Below are 23,695 nucleotides of genomic sequence, written 5' to 3'. Positions count from 1 at the left end.
TTCTACATCATTGAGTTACACGTTGAGCTTTACAAACACATTTTCTATATCACCCATAATTTGAAGTTAATAATGTTTCTCTATATACATTTCTATCTAATACAAACCTTTATTTCAATTATCTGTGGGAAAATATATGCACTTTAATAACGTTGAATTACAGTACCAATAAACCAGAAGAGGCCTGTATGATTGTTAGATTCTATTGGATGTACAGATATAAGAGCATGTACATTATGATAGTTCTTTTGTATCTTTTGTGTATCACCAGAAGTGTGTGTGTGTGTCTGTGTGTGTGTGTGTGTGTTTCGTCAGTATTGTCATCGACAGAGTGGGATAATGTAGGGAGTAAAGAAGAGAGTGATCGAGTGAATGGTAGTAATTTACAAATCGGTGGGAAGTAAATGCTTAAACGAAATTCTAAGGAAATATTGATTTCTAACAAAGGTACAATGCCACGAATTTTAAGGAGGGGAATAATCGATTTTATCAAATCAGTATTTTATTTTATTAACCCTGGAAAGATGAAAGACATAGTTTGACCACGTTAGAATTTGAACTCAGAACACGATGAGACACAATTAAACACAGCAAGGCAGTTTGTTTGATTCTCTTCTAGTTCTGCCAATTCACATTCCAAGGGAATATTGATCGACATTTAGCGTAGGCTGGAAGTCGAATGGAGTCGCTCCGAGACTGGTAAGTGTGCTTATTTTTCGGTTGTTTGCGCAAATTAACAGTTTCTTGAAACATGTTCCAAATACCTAGTTATAAAAATACTATTTCAGTGTGATTAATTCATGCCTGATCAATTGAGGAAATGAACAATAAGAAGTAGGAAAGATAGGAAAGATAGTAATAGAATGGTTGCTATTGTTTCCCAATTGAATTCATGTCAGCAATTTGTCTAGAAAATCCGTTAGATGAGATCAATCTCCTTTGTAATTAATAAGTCAGGTGTAAAGATTGTAAATAGTGACGATTTAACAGTAATACATTTGGCATATTGCTTCACATATCAATGCTAAGGTTCTTTTTAGGTGAAATGACAAATAAATACATCCTTGTTCCTCTCTAAAGAAAGAAACAACTACCTGTGTGTTTAGGAAGAAAGTTATTGACATGTAAACACTAATGTAGGGTTCGGAGACTGGAGGAGGCTTGATTAGTATAAAGATTACGATTTCTTCCCTTATTAATTGACACAAAATACACCGAATTCAGAGTATGCTTCATAATTATTTTATCAACAAACAGAAGGATAAAAGACATTGTTGGTATATGTGAGATATGAACTCCCAATCAAATGAGACAAAAATACAGCGTAATAATAGATTTCATCCAAAACCTCATGCTTCAATCACTTGTCATCCTCTGAAGAGGCTCGAAATAATAATTGTAGGGATAATGAAGATAATGACAGCCAGTAAAGGTTAATTATAGATGAAAACAGTGTAGTAAGACGGTTAATTATATAACACCTAATAATGACAACGATGTTTTATTTTAGCCGATATCAGTCAGCATTCATCTAATTAGTTGGAAAGATTCATTCTGAAGCTGTCCGAATTTAAAGGTTAAAGCTAAAAAAAAAAAAAATAATAATTAATAGTAGCTGTGTAAATGACAGTCCCTATAACGACTGTGATGTGAACAACAGTCGAACTGTTAGTAGTTTCAATACTTCATGCCAACCGTTGTCTAAATCCTGTTAGTTACTTTTATTTTGTTGTTCTTTACTCCCTGATCGAACAGAACGAGCTTTAATCAAAGGCTTTCCCACAGTGACCATCTCGTCTTGTTTTCAGACAGTATATCTATGACTGCATTGTCCAATGACTTTCGTTTTCTGTTGTTGTTGTTTTTTATGACGATAGATTATGATTGGAAAAAAGAATTTTGGCTGCTATTTCCAGCAGATTTAGCAACCGCACATAGACTCCTTCATTGCTTTTGTTGCTTTCTTTGGCATTTTTTTTTTTTTTTGCAGAAATTGTTTACAGCATCGTTGCTGTTCTAAGAAATACGTAACACTCAAATATTGTATGTGAAGTTGTATTGTGTATGAAAGTACTACAGGAGTGTTGTGTAGTGCTTGGAACAATCTTATATATTTATATTCTATTGTCCAACTGCTTGTTGCGTCGGATTTTAATCCTTTCTTCTGGCACTGCGTGGTAGTTAAGAATAGTTCCACACTTTCTGTTGCTCAAAACAGTAACGAAACACTCTGACAATTAAAATTTCCCTCCTGCCATATGGAATTATTATTGTCCCCTTGTAATTTCTTTAATGGGCTTTTCTCGCTTTTATATTTCTAAGCCTAAAATTGTGTCGGGTAATTTCTAATTTAAACTTACTTTTATTTTATTTCAGGCATTTGAATATGAACTAATAATCTAAATAGGTACTTGATTATGGATTAAAATATACAACACAATTTTTTTTTAGAAAGAATATAGAATTGAGATGAAAACATGCCAAAATTGGTTGCTTTGTATAACCATATATAATAAATTATATTCATATGAAACCGAAAGTTACCAACAAAATTTCCTAAAATTATGCCTCGTAAACAATTTCAAGCAATTTTCCTCTTCGGAGGGTTTTTAGTATCTTTGTTGTGTATAACCTCTTGGATGGGTACAAGTATAGAGAACAAACTAACTCTGAATAAAAAACATTATGATTCTGGTCATCATTTTGAAGATTTCAGGAGAAGTTTATTAATGAGTAATCCATCAAGTACTAAAAATGATTTCCCTACTATTCAACAATGTCATTTTTACAACATTTCTAATCGAAATGTTTGTTATGTTCAGATAAGATGTTACCAGAATGACAGTTGGAATTTCTGCCTAAATATATCTTGCCATAATTGCAATCACCATTATTTAGAAAAGAAAGCCGCAGCATTTCAGTATAAGATCTTAAAAGAACCTAAACTGAGGCAAGACAAGCTATGTCAACTTCTTGAAGATTATTATGTTTCCAAAAAATATAATTCCTCAGGACAAAGTATTATCCGCTGTATGGTATGCAATCAACTGGACAGAAAACTAAAATCAACCAAACAATTTAATTCTATTAGCTCCAAGACTAATTGTAAACCTGTAGAAAAAGAAAACAGAACTACATCAAATATACATCTGATATATTTTCGATTTTTCTCCCGTCAAGAATTTAAGAGTAAATTTCACCAAACTCATACCCAGTTAATGAAAATAAATAATGAAAATATTGCTCATGTCTATAATTTTGCTAAGCATCAAAGTACAAGAGTTCAATATTCTGCAGGATTATATCAACTGCTCTGTGGTGAAACCTTTGATTTGAATATTAATGAAGAGTCCCTATGCTCACAGTCATTGGCTAAAACAGCTACTAAGTATGGTTATCAAACTTTCCTTTTTGACCATACATGTGAAGAATCAACTTCTGAGAAAATCAATTTTTTATTTACAAAGTTTTATCAGGGTTTTGATTACAACACTAAAGGATCTTCACCTACGTTCTACAATGACCTGCCACCCAACCTACAAGAGAAAACTTGCCACAAAAGCAATTCTGATAAAAAAGTAGAAATCTCTGGAAGTGGTATTTTTGATTATCACCAAATTGTTAACAAAGAAAGCAATGGCAAATATATTCTGTTATCCATACTAAGAACATCTGATGTAGCTAACTCTCAATTAAGAGTTATTGACTCTCAGTTAGCCAAAGTCATAGAAGATTTAAGTAAGCAAAAAGATTCTGTTATTATATTAACTGGTGACATTGGCCATGGATGGAGTGTATCTGGCTGGAATAATTCAAAAATTACCCAGCTTTCAAATCCACCGCTGTACTTAGTGCTCTCAAAACAGTTTCAAAAGAAGTTGGGGAAAATTAGAGCAAAGAATGTTTTGAGAAATACACACAATCTGGTTACACTGAAAGATATTCATTTTACTTTGCGTGACATAATGGCAATCAACGATCCTAAATCATATTTAAAGGATAATAAAAGTTCAAAAGATTCTATCATAAATGAAACCACTTTTGGTCTTTTCCAGTTTCTTAAGAAAGGAAGAAGCTGTGGATTTCTAGATGTCATGCAGCCACATATTTGTCTCACAGAGAATCAAGCAGTTACATTTGATAATGATAGTATCCAAGTTGGATTAGCAGAATTTGTATTAGGTGAAATGAATGAAAAGATTCAAGAAGAAATAGAAACTGAAGAAAATGAAACAGATTTATTTCTTCTTTCACCCTTTGGCAATTGCCAAAGACTGAAGGGTCTTTCGTTTGGCAATATCAATAAATGGCGAGACAATGGAAAAGTAATGACTCAGATGGATATTCATGTAATTGGTAAAGACACAAAAGAACCCAATGTTTTAACTGTCTTATTATCAACTAATGATGACAGTAAGAATCCAAATATTCAAGTATTATCTTACCATCGAAAAATACCTTCAAATGATGGCTTACAAATTTGTTTTCGAAGTAAGCTTGATTATGATTTATGTCGATGTGTAGAAACTGTCAACCAAAGTTTATCAGCATGGAGGTCTGCATACTTAAGGATGGTGTTCAGCAAATCTTTTGGTGTTCCCTTGAAAGTGGCAAATATCCATAACCAATGCCTGTTACTTATAATGAGGGATTATACAAACAGTATTGTTTTTGAAGCAGTCAATATTTGTGAAGGAAGAGAATACATCTTGGGATTTTATATTGATACTTACAATATGATATCATTAGTGCCACTTCCAATTAAGAAAACTGTCAAACCACTCCAAGTTAGATTTCTTACTTCTATCATACAATCTTCCTACTTAAGACCAGGACGATTCACAAAATACCAAACTTATTTTAGCGTCAAAATGAGATAAGCTATAAAAGGGTTATTTCCCTCAGTCTGATTTTCGGTTTATCAAGAATTGTATTGAAGTTTGGTCTGAAATATATCTCTAGTTTTTTTGTTTGAAGAATAATAATGAATTTTAGTTTTATTTCACTGAAAGCTTCAATATTACATCAACAGAATTAAAAGAGAATATTTAATTTTAAATAATTATATTTAAATGATTGCAGTTCTAGCTTACCACAAAGTAATCAGTATTTTCTGATTTTAATTTAATTATATTAGATAGAGTTGTTATAATCATACAAATTCTCCAAATGTAAAATATGTGTGAGTATTGCAAATACAGATGTGAACCTTCTAAATCGTAGCAATATCTATTATAAATCTTCAGCAATGAAGACACTTTATTATATACTCACATCCTGTCAATATTATATAATTTACAAGTTCTAATTATAACAATAGATATAAGTAAAATTTCTTCAGTTAGGTATAATATTTATAAATATTAGTGTGTGTTTTTTTTTGTTTTTTTTTCTTACATGCACATGAATATCTGGAATGAAAACAGCTGAAGATTATTATCAACAGCAATATTAGCTGTTCCAATTCTGTCATCTAATTTAGTAATGTATACAATGTTTGAGTACTAAACAGACCATTAAAATATAAAAATTTAAATACTATTGAAGCCAACATACTTCAACAACAATAAAAACTTTCTCATTCTTTCACTTCTATGGGAACTTTGCTGTTGTATTCTGATCTACTACAGCCCAAACTCCTACTGTTACAGTCTATGAACAGCAGATATTCAAAGGTTGGTGGAAACACTCAGTGTTGTGTGTGTAGCTAGGAATGTCATATTAAGTGTCACCCAACAAAGGTTATACTTCATGTTCATTGACAAACAAGTCAGTAAAAATTCATGTGAAGTCATAACCAAGTAGGTTATTCACACACAATGTTGAGTAACTGTAAAAGTTATACTTGACTGAAAACCATATTTAAAGCTGAGTGTCAGTTAAAGATAATTATACTTGAGGTGATAGCTAGGAGCATCATTCTCAATGTTCTATGAAAACTTAGAAATTCAAGTTTGATGCTGAATGGCACTAGAGAAGAATTGTTATTATGAAACTTAAGATTGAAGTGACAAATGATAAAGCACCAGGCTAAATTCCTAACTTTACCTTTCATCTCTTTGTAATTGATAAAACAAATACCAGGAATATGCTAAGGAAGATTCAATCTCCATACTGTTCTTCTATAATTTTGTAGCCTTGTGCCAATATAAAAACCTATAATAAACCTTATAATTATTTTGATATTATTGTTGAAGAGAACTTTGTAGGAAAACAGGACTTTTAGTTCTTTGGTTAATTGAATCAGCAACTAGGTTTAATTAGTTTCTTTTTTCCTCACCTTTTCATCTGAGATGTCATGTAAGAAAGCATTATCATCTTCATCATTATCTTACTGTTTACCAATAACTCCATTGAGTTGTTTAGCTAACACCAAAAATGAACACTGATTGTAAACCAGCACATTAATGCATTTTTTGGCTACATGCAGTTGGAAAAATTCTTTTATAATCTATTTCTAGGATTGGATATGGGAATATTTTTCCAGTTAACATCTAGTTTCAGAGTTGCCAATGGCCCAACATATTGTACCTCTTCCTAATCTGAAATTTAATTATAATTATTATTGCTGGCTTTTACCCCATTGATCTTCCCAGGAATAGTGGGCCTAAAAGATAGACGACACTGTAAACTTTGAAAAATGCTCATGGATTTTTTGAGTACATGAAAATGTTATTTACTTCAAATTTGTTTACAGCTATTTTTGCATATTTGAATGATTCAGCCACATTTATTTAGCTATCAGACATGTTTGTTAATAATAACCAATGACAATGAGATTAAAACTTACTTTCATAAACTCAAGCTTCTAGAAAAGAAGAAAACAATCTATTCTTAGAATCCACGAAAAAATAATGATGATGATGGTTGTGATGATTTTTGTTTTAACATGATAATATTGATAATATTTATATAATAAATAATTTTACTTAATATGCAATGGAAATTAAGCTTTGTAGCAACCAGATTGTATATTAATTTCCTACATTTTGATATTTTCACGAGTTTGGTGTGAATGTTAAAAATATGAAGTCTATTGAATTGTTATAATATTTGCAAATGAGCAAGAAAATGTTTCAATATTGTTTTCATCATGTTTTATTTGATGACATATAACAGTAAGAATTTGTTATTTAAAGTTGAACACACAACTAGCTAGTTTATAGTATCTTATGTTCAGTTCCTGCCTCCATCATCTGTTTGAATTAAAACCCCACTTTGCCTTTCATCCCTTCATTAAATCACTAACACTGAGTTACCTGTTATATATCTTTCTCAACAAAATCGATATAGAGCTTGACTAAAGAAATTACAACAAAAACCATATATATATATCCTTTGATAAGGTCTATGGATGAGTGAAACTGGTTGGGATGTTACAGTAAAACAATTTAATATATCTAAATGAAATGTTACACCTGTTTTTTGTTTTTCAATTTTTCTAAAATGATTACAAGAATTATTTCAATGTTATTTTGCATTTTCACCCATTTTTGTTTGGGTTTGATTCCACTGCATAGCATTTGCATACAAGTGTATTTTACTATATAGCCTATTGCATGAAATTGGGTAGATGGAAGCTATGTGCAAAATCCACTTGATGGACTGTAATTGTAATATAACCTGAGTTTTACATTAGAAGTATATACGTGTCTGTGAAATACTCAGCCACTTGCATAATAATTCAAGTAAATCAGTTAAATGAACCATTGAATATAATCTCATTGCTGGAACTAATGGAAGTCCATTACTTTATATATAGAAGTACTACAGAGTGCCTGAAATCTTTATGAGGTCCAGTTATACAAACTACATAACAAGTTTCATAAATTTGTATTTAAAAAAAAATGCAACATATCAAAAAAGAAAACAAAAAAATAAAGAGCAAAAGAGTTACTGAATTTGTATGAAAATATTTTCATTTATTTTATGATGATCCTCCAATATAATTTTACACAAACTTAATTGTTCATGACATAGCAGGAAATAACTGTTGTAAAAATAAAGACAGTTTATTTATTCAATATTTTTTATTTTACATGAAAAATCTTGAAATAAAAAGCCATTGTAAATGTTAAAATTTTGTTCTTTAGTTTTTTATGCGTGTGTGTATAATGTTTCAAATAATTACCGATAAATTTTCTAATCATGCTAAGATTTCCAGTGTTAAATATCATAAAATACCAATCTAAGACAATGATAAGAATTCCCATTAGTAAGAATGCATCTTTTTTTTGTTCCTAAGCGAGGTCAGGCAACCAGCCTAATATATGGGAGGTAACTCTGACAAAAACTTGTAAGCAATGGTTTGACTGCAACAAACATTATTGTCTATATTTTTGAAGATCTAATTGAAAAATTTCTTTATTAAATTGTGATTATATATCTATCTATATATATATAAAGAAATTGTTGATTAGCAAGAAATATTTGTAATAAAAATTATTTTCCCAGAGTACAGCAGCCTGGAACTCTCTTAGTCCAAGTTTTTCCAGGTACAATGAATATATGAGCAGGTACTATATCATCACAGAATGCTTGATGAAAAACACCTATGCTTTACCTTTCGAAAATATAACAATAAAAATAAATAGAATACTACCTGTCTATTTTAAGGACTATACTTGTCGGTGTACAAGGCATTAAGACTTCTATCATCAGCACTAACAAGTAACTGTATTCCACAATATTTAAGATTCATATGTCTTATCTAGAACGTAAGAAGACCCCACCCTCATATTTTGGTAGAAGTAAAGGCTAAAAGGTCATCTTAAACACTTGTACAGTTGGTAGTCTAGAGAAAATTATATATGGAATGGCAGGTACATAATTAATTTCAACAAAGTTTTGTTGTAAAAGGTTTTCATCAATATAATCAACATCAGTATATTATTTAGAACCTGTTTTATCTACATCAGAAAGTTATATAGCAAAATTGACTCCTTCTGAGGATTAATCTATCTATTTATGTTATTATTCCTTAACTAGACAGACTTCCTTAACACAATTAGATTGCTATCTTCCTGTCAATAGGAGCCATTGCCTAATTGTTGCTTGACTTGCTAAAAATAACAGCCAAATCAAGCTTACATCACACCCTACTATCTTCAGGAAAGAAAAGACACCATAGTTGATAGAACTATTAGCAGAAGATAAAATCTATAAAGAGATGTACTGTGCTAAAATCTTTCCACCTTATGCCATGGAAAGAGAGATATGTAAAGTCTATAATAATAATGATTGATATGACTGACTGATGTAAGGTGGTAAGCTGTCAGAATCATTAGTGCACTGGGAAAATGCTTAGTGGCATTTCATCCATCATTATGTTCTGAGTTGACTTTGCTTTTCATCCTTTCAGGGTCAAAAAATAAGTACCAGTTGAATACTGGAAGTCAATGTAACTGACTTCACATCTCCCCTCAATCTTGCTGGCCTTGTGCTAAGATTTGAAAGTGATATAACTGATTGATGGAGAAAGTTCAATGAAGTTACTTTTTACAACTAAATATAAACACATAATTTTGCTGAAACTTTAAAGGACAGTCATTTTGTAACTAGGAATGCATCTGTATATGACAGAAAGAATTGATTTTCATTGAAACATCTAAAAAGTGGACATTATTTTTATATTGCACCAGTCCCAATCCACAACCAGTTTTTTTCATTGAGTTTATGGACACTACATTTCTTTTTAGATATTTTAGTTCACATAACTATCAACAATAGTTACATGATCTTCTAAGAATGTAACCTAACGTATGTTCTAAGTTCAAAAGTCTGACTTTTATAACATTAGGATTTGAAATATAATCTAAACACCAGGTGTGGGCAATTTTTTTAAAAAGTAGGCCACATGAAACATGGCTCAACATCAGATGGGCCACACCACTAAAAAATATCAAGGTAACTTTTTTTTATTAGGCATACCATTCAGAAAGTTTCACTGTTTGCCTATGTCTCTTCTAAATTTTGATTCATGACAATTTTCTTTGCATTGCAAAAAGTTTTCAGATAGAATTTCAAGGTAAAATATGTCAATGGATGACTTAAAAAATGTTTGAGTATCATTATTTTCTAACCCTGCCAATGATGGTGCATTAGGTTAATACCTGAATTTTCTTTCCTTTGTCTGCCTGGCAATAAACAAATCATTTGAGTACTTAACCCGTTCTATAGTCGAAATCAGATATATCCACTCAAAATTTCATTACCTCTGATGGCAGTAAGCAGTTTTGTATACTAATCTATCTTTTGCTGAGGAATGTCAAATTTGAAACTATTTTTTGTTGAGATATGTCAAATTTACTGAGGCAACGTAATACATGAAATACCAATTCTATTTTGTGGTAGATATTTAACATTATTAATAGAATAACCATGAAATTAAATTTCATATGTAAAGGTATAATTAACTAGAAATTGTTGTGTAGTTTATTGATCTACAAGCCAAGATCTTCTGTGTCATAAGTGTGTATAACTAAACAGATATTCTTGTTTTGTAAATTATTTTCAATGCCTTTCATTGTAAAAAAAAACCAAAAGAACAAAAAATAACAGAGAGAGAATTAAAAGAAGAAAAGAAAATTATCAGAATGGCAAATCCAAAGGAAACAAAAGGTGGAAACAGGTTATCAAATTATGAATTTTGCACCATTGATACTTCAAGTTTATCCTAGAATGCAGACATAACTATGTTACATTGTATTTGCCAAAAGTAATGTGCAGTTCATACATATGAACAATATGAAAATTGGAAAGATAATTACTATATAAAATCATCATTATCTTTATGAAGTAACTTATAACTTCAAACTAGTCATGCCCTGAGATATATAGATGAAATTTAAGAAATGATATGTTTTTATCATGCAATGAGTTGGAAAACCAAATTTCACATTTTGTACCAATATCATAAATTCTCCAAAAATAAACGTTGAAAATTTTCTTTGATTTTAAAAAGGTTATATATATAAACAATTGCATTAAATACAGAGGCTGGTACATCTGAATATTTTTATTTTTGCAGTTGATTATACAACATAACTGGTTTGCACAATTAGGTACTAAATGAGATTAAATAAAAATAACTTCAATTCTATCAGGTATAATTATATATATATGTGGTATAAGGAACTTATTTATGATGTTAATATGAAAATTTCTCTGTGCAATCGAGTTTACAATTATGTGTTGCTAGGATTTATATAAATGATATTTTAATTTAATGAGAATACTGACTGCTACTTGAAAGTCAAATCAGATATTATCCTGACATTTATCCCATAAATTCAAACACCTCCCATTTGCATGGAAGTATTTCAAGGTCTTTCTATGCAAGTGCAGGCCTCTTAAGGCTTGTTCCAGTCTACAATTAAGCAGCTGGTGTTTAGATGTAAAAACCTGGAAAATTTCCTCTATTTTTTCCCTCCTGTTATATAAGGTGCAGGCCTGCTAATTTTTTTTCTATGCTATACTAAAGCTAGCATTCCAATCCTTAAGGTACCACTTGAACATGTTGAAGCTAGTGTTATACATATTAATGCTATCCTTAAACAAATTTAAATGGTGTGCCAGCCTTGCCTTGAAGTTTCTCAAGCATGCACCAATATAGAAGTATGAATTTCTTTCTGATGTAATCTTACAACGGTATACTAAGTTTTTCCTCAAATCAGCATTTAAGAGACAAATTTAATTTTTTCCATAACCACAAAGATTTTTTTCCCTACTAACTGTATATACATTAGTGGGACTGGAACTAGATATCCTCCCAATTTCTGTATCTCTTGATCTACTATTGTTTATATTTTGGTTATAGTCTTGGGCTCCTATGCTATTATGTCTTGCAATTGTTACACTCAGTCTTGTTTCAGTAAGAATTGTGAAAGTTGTCTCACTGCCACTGCCCATCTTCATTCGATGGTTTGTTCCCCTGCAATTGTATTTAATTGCAGTATTCAGGATCCTTCTTAGCTGGCTTTCTATCTTTCTGGCTCTATGTTCACGATTGTTAGCATTATAAGTACAGGCATCACTAATATTTCTACTAACTACTTTATTGCATGTTCTGGAATTCAGAAAGCCTAGTTTTGTACACAACTATAATTTGTGATAAGTTGCTTCTACAGAATTATGTTGCATAATTAACAGTAAAAATTAAAATTAAAATTTAAAAATAGGCAAATGTACAAGTCTCAATATTTGTTGCAATTGTTTAGGATTAACATGCCCAAATTTATTCTTAATCCAGTGAAGTGAACCCAGGAATTACCCATTGGACAAATTACAGTTGGATTGCCCTCCTTGAGTAATTCTAGGTACTCTTTACCACTCAATAGAGTTATACTGAATCTGGACTATACCTGAGTGCTCATTTAGTACCCACCTGGATGATTTACCACTATAAACATTTATAAATATATATATACACATATATATGTATATATACATACATATATAGACACATATATATACATATATATACACATGTACATGTATATATATATAGACACATATATATATACACATATATATGTATATATACATATATAAACACATATACATATATATACACATATATAAACACATATACATATATATACACATATATAAACACATATACATATATATACACATATATATATACACACATATATACATAAATATATATATATACATAAATATATATATATATAAACATATATATATACATACATATATATACATAAACATGTATATACATACATGTATATATACACATATATACATACAAATATGTATAGATATATATACATACACATATATACATACATATATACATACAAATATGTATAGATATATATACATACACATATATACATACATATATACATACATACATATATATACATACATATACATGCATACATATATATATACACACATATATACATAAATATATATATATACATAAATATATATATATAAACATATATATATACATACATATATATACATAAACATGTATATACATACATGTATATATACACATATATACATACAAATATGTATAGATATATATACATACACATATATACATACATATATACATACAAATATGTATAGATATATATACATACACATATATACATACATATATACATACATACATATATATACATACATATACATGCATACATATATATATATACATATATATATATACATTCATATATATATATATATATACACATTTATACATATATATACATACATTCATATATATATATATACACATTTATACATATATATACATACATACATATATGTACATTCATAAATATAAAGATATATACCAATATATATAATGTGTGTGTATATATATATATATATACATACATACATATATAATGTGTGTGTATATATTTATATATGGAGATATATATATAATCAATTCAAAAAATAGAGAGAAAAAAAGAGAAAGTAAAAAGAGGACATAGCACAAACATTATGCTCAGAGAAGGAGAAGTGTAGTTTTTAATGTTTTGAATATTGCTCTTCTTTAGAAACAGGAAAAACAGGGTGGTCCAAAGGGAAGAAGGAAATGAGAAAAAAAAAAATCACCAATAATCCACATGCGGTTACATTTTTGAAGTGACCGGAAGTAGAAGGAGAAGCAGAAAGTGCTTTCTGGGACATGAGAGTATGAAGATGGTCGGTATGTGTGTGGGAGTGTGTGTGGTAGCATGTGTAAGTATGGTGGTGTGCGTATCTGTGTGTGTTATGTAAATGGTAGCTTGTGTGCTTGGTAGCATGAGTGCCTGTGCAGGTAACTTTGTGTGTGGTATTAACAGTGTGTGTGAGTATTGTGTGTGTTTGTATTGTGTGTGTATGTGTGTGGTAGGATCTGTGTGCATGTGTACAGATATAGTAACAGATGTGTGAATGAGTGGATGTGTCAGTGTGTGTATGATTGCATCTGTGCATAGATAGAAGGGTCAAAAGTGAGTCAGAGGCAGTCTGTATGGGTGAGTGTGGCTCTGTGTATATATGTGTTGGCATGTGTGCATAGATGGAGTGGGAATGTGTGTGTGTGCACCTGTGTATGGGTGCATGTGTGTGTGTCTTTTTGTGCATATATATGTGTGCATGTGGGGATGTATGTATCTATGAGTGAGTGTGGAAGTGCATGCATTGTGTGGAGGTATATGTGCATTCATGTGTGTGTATGTGTGCAAGTGTGAGAGGGAGAGAGGGGTGAGATGGAGTATGTGTGGATACATTGTCTGACAGGTGTGTGAACGGATGGGTGTGGTTGTGTGTGTTGGCATGTATACATAGACGTGTGCGTAGACGCAATGGGAATGTGTATGCGTGTGTGTGTGTGCATATGTGTATGAGTGTATGTGTGTGTGCATTTCTCTCTGTATCTCTGTATGTGTGTGTGTGTGTCTATGTGCGTGTGAGTGTGTGTGGAAGTGTATGTACATGCATGTATATGTGTGCATTGTGAGTGTGCATGTACTGTGTTTGAAGGGTTGTGTGTGTGGATGCATTGGTTTAGCCAAGGGTGTGGGTATTATGTGTGTGTGTGTATGTATATGTGTGTGTGGTATGTGGTATAGGAATATGTATATATATACATATAGACGTCTATATTTATATATATATATATATATATATATATTATATATATATATATATATATATATATGTATACATATATGTATATATATACATATAAACGTCTATATTTGTATTTATATACATATTTATTATATATATATGTATATATATACATATGTATGTATATATATATACATATAAACGTCTATATTTGTATTTATATATATATATATATATGGGTATATATATTTACACATACATATATATATACACACACACACATATATATACACACACACATATATATATACACACACACATATATATGTATATATATATATATATATATGTATATATATAGTCCACTTTACTGAGTGGTTGGTGTTAGGAAGGGCATCCAGCTGTGAAAACATTTACAGAAGTCTGGTGCAGGCTTCTGCCTGGCTGGCTCTTCTCAAACCATCTCACTCATGCCACCATGTAAGGCAGACGTTAAATGATGATGATAATGATCTATATATGTATATTAAATGTATATTATATATACATATATTCTTTTATGCATCCCAGCCCTTAGGCCATGCTGGAATACTGCCAGTATATATATATATATATATGTTTATATAGTAGAATAAGAAATGGAAAGTCCCTGTTACAGTGTTATATATTTGAAAAAAGGAATAGAAATTGCTTTTCTGGTCATTTTTCCACTTTAATAATTAAATGTTTATTTGTAAACTTATAAACCTCTCATAATTAAAGTGGAAAAATTATAAGAAAAGCCATTTCTATTCATTTTTTTCAAATATATATATATACTTTCTTAGTTACATCATATGCAATATGATGCTTCATCAGTTATATGTATGGCATCAGTTATATCATAGATTATATGTATGGCTGTTTACATTATACACAATAGTTGTACATTATTTGTAATCAGTTACACTATATGAAATAACTGAAATTCAAAATCAGTTTATCTGTTACCATGAGAAGCCTTTCAATAGTGAAATCCATGAATAAATCAGAAAGATGAAGCTCCAGTAAGTTTTCGCATTTGCTCTAAAGACAACCAGAATGTCAGAGACCAAGGTGCCTGCAGAGAGAAAAAAAAATTTTTTAATTTGTAATGAAATAAGTACCAGAATATTAATATAAAGTTTATGGTGAAGGAAATGTCAGTAATTAAAAAAAGATGCTTTGAAACATCAGTTATTTTTTTTTAACATTCCATTTGTGTGGAGATGGTTAGAACCAAATACCATAGTAATTTGATAAATGCCTGAAAGTAAGACACTTTAAAATTATTTTTGAAGCAGGAATAGCTGAGATGCAAACATGGTCGCTTCCCAACTACATGGTTTGGGGTTCAGTCCTACTGCATGACACCCTGGGCAAGTGTCTTCTATTATAGTCCCAGGCCAACCAAAGCCTTGTGAGTAGATTTAGTAGATGGAAACTGAAAGAAGCCTGTCACATACATATATTGTGTCTGTGTATTTGTCTAGGTTTTTGTCCCCCATCATCACTTTATAACTTGTGTTGGTTTGTTTACATCAACTTAGCAGTTTGTAAAAGAGACTGATAGAATAAGTACCAAGCTTAAAAATAAACATTAGGTCAATTTGCTTGACTAAATACTTCAAAGTAATGCCCCAGCATGGTCACAGTCCAATGACTGAAACAAGTAAAAGATAAATGAGAAAGCACCATCCAAATAATGCCAGCACTGACATAAATCCAATGATGACAAAGACTGCACAGTGGAGACTGACATTAATTTCAAAATAATATTAACGGAAATTAATAATTGATATTAAAATTACATTATTTGTAAAAAGAAAAACACACACAGTGTGGCTTCCTTTGTAGTCGCAACTATTATAAGAGAATGATAGTAATTTCTTTGTAATCTTTTGTGGGATTAGAAATTTGAATTTGAAATTAAGTAACTATGAGAAAGTTGCATAGAATTCACATATTAAATTTTTTTGCTTGTTTACTTATTACAAAGTTCTTAAAATTTCTAGTCATGAATAGTACTATGTCATTCATTTTAGAAATTGTGAGCATGACCTGTGACTTATTAATTAAACATTTTATGAAGAGAAACATTTCATTAAAAATGGATATAATTACAGCTTGAAAGAAATTCATCGAATTTATGTTTTTTGTTGTTGTTGTTGTTGGGATGGCAATCATAGAACATTAGTAGTTTAGGAATCAAGAAAAATGAGAATAAGTTCTTAGTTTTGACATATGGGATAATAACAGTTTACAAGGAATTCTACCTTGTGAAAATGTTTATAGTAGCTCATAATTTCAGGTTTAGTAACAAACAACTTCACAAACTATTTTTTAATATATTCATTGAGGTATAGACATTCATTTCAAAGTATTAACCCTTTGTATATCTGTTAGAACAGACATCTATTTACAAACATAACACTTTCACTATCACCAACAGTTTAAATGAATTTTTACAAAATCACTGCAAGAGCTTTTCAAACATGTGGTTCCCCTAGTAGTGACAGCTGTTATATGAGAGATAATCACTTCTTCATAATACTTGCTGAGATTATAAATATTTTTTTTTATTTCATGAGGATGTAATCAATCAAAAACAGAGCTTAAGGAGATAAGTTATAGGAAGAATGTAGGAAGTAATGATTTCAAAATTCTTTTCCACTTCAAAATGAAATATAAAAAAAAAAAAAACACAAAATCTTATTAAAAACTGCTAAATATGGGATTAGACTTAATTTAAATTAAAAATGAAAAATTGGCTAAAAACTTCTGAGAAAATTGTCTTTGAAAAATGTTTTGTAGCTTTGTAATCTATTTAAGAAATCGAAACAGAAGACAGTTATTTAATCCATTATCATAGAACATTGAAAAATATAGATATATGAATATATATACATACCATTCTTGCCCAAATTGGAAAAAATCCTTTATATAAAGACCAAAATCCTTCTGCTTTTACAGTCTTTGTTACACAATCCCAAGAGGATGTATAGAGTATACCTCTGTAATTATAGTTATAGTATGTATATCATAATAATAGTGTTTGTTATGTAAATTATAAGAATCATTTATGTAGAAAAGCAAAGTGTTATGAAAATGTTAAATATTCATATTAGTTCTTTCTCAAGTGAAACTGTAGATGTGGATGGTGCTGGTGTCATGTATCAGGCACCCATGCCGGTGGCATGTAAAAAGCACCCTTTGGACATGGGGCCTCATGAAGGCAATGATAAGTGGCCAAGACCTTTGGCAATATGCTGTGCTTGTCAAGTGAAACTATAGTTGTGGCTGATGCCGGTGTCACATAACTGGCACCCATGCTGGTGGAACATAAAAAGCACTCATTACACTCTTGGAGTGGTTGGTGTCAGGAAGGGCATCCAGCCATAGAAACCATGCCAAATCAGACAAGAATCTGGTACAGCTCTCCAGCTTACAGTTTCAGCCAAGCCATCTAACCCATGCCAGCATGGAAAGCAGACATTAAATGATGATGATGATGATTAGTTCTTTTTCACTATGAAATTACAACATTTAATGTCCACTTTTCCATGCTTGCATGGATTAGACAGAATTTGTTGAGACAGATGATCTTACTGTCACCAACTCTCACCTGTTTCTAAGTCAGGTAATACTTTCCTATGACCAGACATGTTTTCACAGAAGACTGGGAAAGAAGAACACTGCTTCAATGATGGAGACATTTGTATACAACTATCACACAATGTCTAGAAGACAGTAACACATACACAGATATATATATATAAAAGCACCTGTCGAACGTTGGACCTCATGGAGCCAATGTGGCCAATGCCAGTATCGCATAACTGGTACTTGTGCCAGTGGAATATAAAAAGCACCTTTCAAGCATTGGGCCTCATAGAAGCAATGACAAATGACCGAGACCTTTGGCAATATGCTGTGTTTGAGAAGACCCATCAAGCCAAGTGAAATTGTAGTCGTGGCAGATACTGGTGGCATGCAAAAGCACCCATTACACTCTTGGAGTGGTTGGTGTTAGGAATGACATCAAGCTGTAGAAACCATGCCAAATCAGACTGGAGTCTGATGCAACCCATGCCAGCATGGACAACGGACATTAAATGATGATGATGATGATATATACCCATACATATATATGACAGGCTTCTTTCAGTTTCTGTCTACCAAATCTACTCACCAGGTTTTGGTCAGCCTAGAGCTATAATAGTAGACACTTGCCTATGTTGTCATGCAGAGGGACTGATCCTAGAACCATGTGGTTGGGAAGCAAACTTCTTACCACACAGCTACACTTGCACCTATTAAGACGACTATAAGTAAATATGTGAAGGCGCAATGGCCTAGTGGTTAGGGCAGCGGACTCGCGGTCGTAGAATCGCGGTTTCGATTCCCAGACCGGGCGTTGTGAGTTTATTGAGCGAAAACACCTAAAAGCTCCACGAGGCTCCGGCAGGGGCTGGTGATCCCTGCTGTACTCTTTCTCCCACTCTTTCTTCTGTTGGCCTGCTTGCTTAGCCAGCGGGGTGGTGTCATTCGAAGGCTAAAACAATGCGAACGCATTGTGACTACATCTGATGGACTGGTCGGTCACATGATGATGACGTGATGATAAGTAAATATAGAATTTTACTGGGCTTAATAAATTAATATTTTGAGTGAAAAGTTATCTATAGATCAGTTTTCTGAATCAAATCTCCATTTCTTTTACAATACAAAATTCACCAACACATTACTTTACAGAGCAACTCTCAATTTAATAAAGAAGTCAGCAGAGGTTATTAATACTTTAGTATAATTGATAGGTGCAGGTATGGCTGTTTAGTAAAGATGAATCTAAAGAGGTTGTTTAGCATCTTGTTGGAGGCAAGAGACACTGTAAATGTTACTAAGCATTTTGATTTGCAAGAGATGGCTAAAATGGTGGGGAATGATCTGACAAGATAATCTCATTGAAGAATTTTACTCAATGGACATGTGACATACAATATACAATATACAAACATCAAGAGAAGAATTCAAGCTATATAAAGAACATGATGGTGCCATGTAAAAGACACCCAGTACACTCTATGGAGTGGTTGGTGTTAGGAAGGGCATCCACCATAAAAACCATACCAAAGCAAACAGGAAAGCTTAGCAAAAACCTCTAGTTCACCCAGTGCCTGTCAAACCACCCAACCCATGCCAGCATGGAAAATGGATGTTAAACAGTTGTGAGGATGATGATGATCTAGAGAAATCTAGGTAACAATACATCCTTCTCTGAAAACTACATGCTCCTAGATTGTCAATCAAGAAAAACAGCTTACTTTCCATTTTTTGTTGGTTGATTCATTATCCTTGTTTTCACAACATCAGCTGGGGTACCTAATGTAGCAGCTACAATTCCTGACATTACACTGAAACAGCATTGAAACACATTTACAGCTACATGGTTTATAAGATCTTTTCTTTTGTTTTTGTTCTTTGTTGTTTTTCTTTCTATTTGCATAAATAATTTATTCCAAAATATAATCTCAAATATAAATAAAAGAAAGATAGCTTTTTCTAAGCCAATGAAAAAGAAAATGTAAAATTTGAAGTAAATTGCCATTTTTAAAAAAATGGTTATAACTGATGTAAAAAGAAAGACTGTATAGACATTCTCTGAATGAACCAATGGGGAAAGTGTCTACATAGCCATCTCACCTGCTAATAATAGCAGCCATAGCTTCAGTACTATGGATATGTGATTAGAATATCATGAGAAATAACTGCAAGACAAATTCTTCAAGCTTAGCCAACAGGCAGGAGACCAAGAGGTAGACAAAGAATGAAGTTGGCTGGATATCCATAATCTCGATCATGCTAGGGAATCCAGCAGAAAAGTGTAATGACAGTTGCTTCTGATAGGACCCAATAGAGGAGAGGCCTGAGAGCTCTACCTCCATACAAAATTTACCAACATCTTGTCTTACCACTATTACAGGGAATAGTGGTAAGACAAGATGGGTGAATGGATATTGTACAAAAATAAAGATGGGTGAGGTTATAGCTGGAATGTCGTGATCATCCTGTTAGAAACCTGCTATCAAGGATTTAACAACAATTATGGTTGATACAGCCACCAGTCATTCTCAGAACTCTTGACTACATGCCCTACACTGTCACAAATAGTTCTGCTCTTTCACTCACTTTCACTTCATTTCTTAGGCCAACTTTTGATTAATAACAAATATTTCTCCTAACTAATAAATATTATTAAAGAATGGTAAATGATGTAGAACCAAAGTTAGACCCAGCAAATAAAGTCTGTGAGTTGGATTTGAATTTCACTTGAAGTCATTTCATTTCATTTATACCATCCATTCTTAAGAATGTATCTGTATTAAATTGGTATGGAATTACAGACTCCTGTGGGTTGGTTATATTGTACATTTAAACAATCAAACAACTGTTGAAACAAGTTTTTTGAAGAGCCAACTATTGGTATGTAACTACAAAGCAAGTCCAAGAAATGATACAAACACCATCAAATACCCATCTTTATAAGAAGCACACATAAACTACAAACAGTAATGTATTGATGTATAAGGCAACTCCTTTTGAGAAAAATTGTCTTTAAGGGATCAAACAGGTCATAAAACAATTAACTGCATAATTTGTTGACATAGAAACCTAGTCAGTATCATCAAATGGTAAATAAATAATTTCTTTCTTTACTTCAGAACCGTCATCCAACTTAACAGTATACAGAAGATAAACAACAATGCTATAGAATAAGAAACAATTAACAGTTTAGCATTCAGAACTCTCTGTCAAATATAATGTTTATTTATTTACATTGTTTTGAGTTAATCATGCATTATCTTGTAGCTTTGAGAGTTCCTGATGTCATTGTTTGTTTTTAGAATGACACCGTTAGGGGCTCAATCTGGCCAGTTAGAACATAAAACAGGAAGAATATATAAGAATTAAGCAATACTTCTTGATTAATATTTTAATTACCAATCAAAAGAAAATTATAATATTAACTTGTTTAGAGCTAATTACAAATCTGCTTAGAACTTCTAAAGACTAAAAAGTAATGGCTTGATTACTAACAACAGTTAAATTATACTGAGGAAGATGTTATTGCTATATATTTACCTTGATAAAAAGTGTGTTACAACATTATCCTTCAATGAAGTATTCCTTAAAATGAAATGTTTGCTTGTGTCATAGGTCGCCAAATCTAACAAAACAACACAAATAATTTTCAAATGTAATTAATATATCTACTATATTTTATTTAATTTGTATTGATATATATATATATATTTAAAATAGGTTTGGGTCATATGACTGAATAAGAGAAATTTCAAATGACCAAAATATCAGAATATTGACAGCTTCAAAGACCAAATACTCAGAACATTGAATTTTGAAATAAATAAGGGGAAAATATGAAAAAACAGCTTTAAGAAAACATTTCTTTACAGTTTTAAAAGGAACATATTTACTAGTTTATGTGTGTGTGTGTTATGTTAGAATAACCATTTTAGTGGGAAAATATGAAAAACTGTCTTTAAAATTTTAGTAAATTGAGAGCAAGCTCAGGAACTTGCTTCTCTCACTTTGCCTTCATGCTTTTACTACATAATTCCAATATAAAAATTCAACCTTTTAATCATTTCATATGTTTATATTTGTGTGAAAAGAAAAGGTATATATTCAATAAGTGCATTTAAAGAACAGAAGTATTTGATAAATAAACTATTTAAATTTTCACATATGTCTTAGATATAATATCTCTACAAGAAACTTCCATTTTATTTTTTCTGAAGTAAATATGCTCACCATATCTGGCTTGCCTTTGTTATTCTGGCAGCATGATAAAAAAAAAAAGTAAGTCTACTGTTTCTCAAATAAATTCCCTTTTAAAACAATAAATAACCATCTTTTAAGACTGTTTTTCACATCATTTTGCCTAGAATATTTCAAAATTTGGTGTTCTAAATATTCAGCCTTTCAAGCTTTCAGCATTTTGATTTTTAGTTTCATTTGAAATTTGGCCTTCTTGTGTTCAGCCACTTAGAATACTTTAGAATACATTCAGCAGCCATTTGCTGCACATAATAGTAATTACAAACAGTGTCAAAAGAGGTAGATTACAAAGTGGATAAGATATTAGACTCAGATCATGAGATTCTATAACATTTTGAGTATAATAGTATATTCGGAGATATTTAACAATATAATTAATTTGACTTTATTTTACAAGAAATTCAACACCATGAGTAGAGAAGGAGATGGTTGGTAGGGCACCAGATTAATTCAGAAATGATAAATTTTTCAGAATGTCAATTTCAAATCTAAATTTAGTTTTCCATTGCCTCTATCTCAATATAAGCAGAAGTTTAGTAGAATAATTTGTTAGAAGATAAACTACATCTAATTCATTTCATATATCAATTAGCCCCAAATGTTCACTCCCCACCTAAAGTTTTATATTGGCTTTACAACAGTGGATAAGATTGAGTAAACTCTTTCCAGTTATTGCTGCCTTTGATAAAATTTCTTGAAGACCCTACTGCCCCACCCCACCTACCTGTCTTTGTTACTTCTTATTTATCACCCAACTTTTCTCCTATCATTTTATCTCCCTCTCATCACACTAACTGTATATTAAGGGATGGCATTAAATCTGTTTATATTCAAACATCCTTTGCATCATCCCTCTTTATGACTAGCCAACAAATACTCTCTCTCTTTCTCTTTTCCTCTCTCTTGTACTATCACCTATCTTTATTGCTACTCATCACACTCACTTCTATTACCTCATTTCTATCCTCAGTCTACTTCTTGTTACTCCTTCCCCCATCCCATTGCCTCTGCTTATTTTCTACTCAATTTATTTACCAACAACCAATATATAGCTGTCTACTACTACTTTTCTATTACTTCCTTTTCTATCACACTTATTCTCCTATTGCTATTCCTCCAATCTTTCTCTTTTATCACCATCTCATCCTGATTCTCTTTCTTTCATCACTCACTTTTATTTATCCTCTTGGTCATAATGCTTTGAGTAGAATAG

General features: G+C 31.3%; 2 protein-coding genes across 2 annotated transcripts in view; one reads left to right on the top strand and one right to left on the bottom strand.

Moving 5' to 3' along the window:
• Positions 1 to 227: 227 nt before the first annotated feature.
• Positions 228 to 8,076, top strand: LOC118762983. The gene is made up of 3 exons (XM_036502048.1): positions 228 to 699; positions 2,377 to 4,999; positions 5,041 to 8,076. The coding sequence occupies exon 2, from the start codon at positions 2,565 to 2,567 to the stop codon at positions 4,878 to 4,880; it is 2,316 nt and encodes a 771-aa protein (XP_036357941.1). The 5' UTR covers positions 228 to 699; positions 2,377 to 2,564; the 3' UTR covers positions 4,881 to 4,999; positions 5,041 to 8,076.
• A 7,111-nt stretch (positions 8,077 to 15,187) lies between these two features.
• The window catches only part of LOC115210850 (mitochondrial uncoupling protein 4-like), a 38,664-nt gene continuing 30,156 nt past the window's right edge, over positions 15,188 to 23,695 (bottom strand). The window contains exons 7-10 of the mRNA XM_029779606.2: positions 21,766 to 21,850; positions 19,947 to 20,036; positions 17,534 to 17,636; positions 15,188 to 15,703 (exon numbers count right to left, since the gene is read on the bottom strand). Of these exons, the coding sequence (XP_029635466.1) occupies positions 15,632 to 15,703; positions 17,534 to 17,636; positions 19,947 to 20,036; positions 21,766 to 21,850 (350 nt within the window). The 3' untranslated portion in view covers positions 15,188 to 15,631. The remainder of the gene's footprint in view (positions 15,704 to 17,533; positions 17,637 to 19,946; positions 20,037 to 21,765; positions 21,851 to 23,695) is intronic.

This window comes from Octopus sinensis, linkage group LG4 (genome assembly GCF_006345805.1).
Source record: "Octopus sinensis linkage group LG4, ASM634580v1, whole genome shotgun sequence".
Taxonomy (NCBI): Eukaryota; Metazoa; Mollusca; class Cephalopoda; order Octopoda; family Octopodidae; genus Octopus; species Octopus sinensis.
The sequence above is the reverse complement of the archived record's forward strand: the minus strand, read 5'-3'. Positions and strand labels throughout refer to the sequence as shown.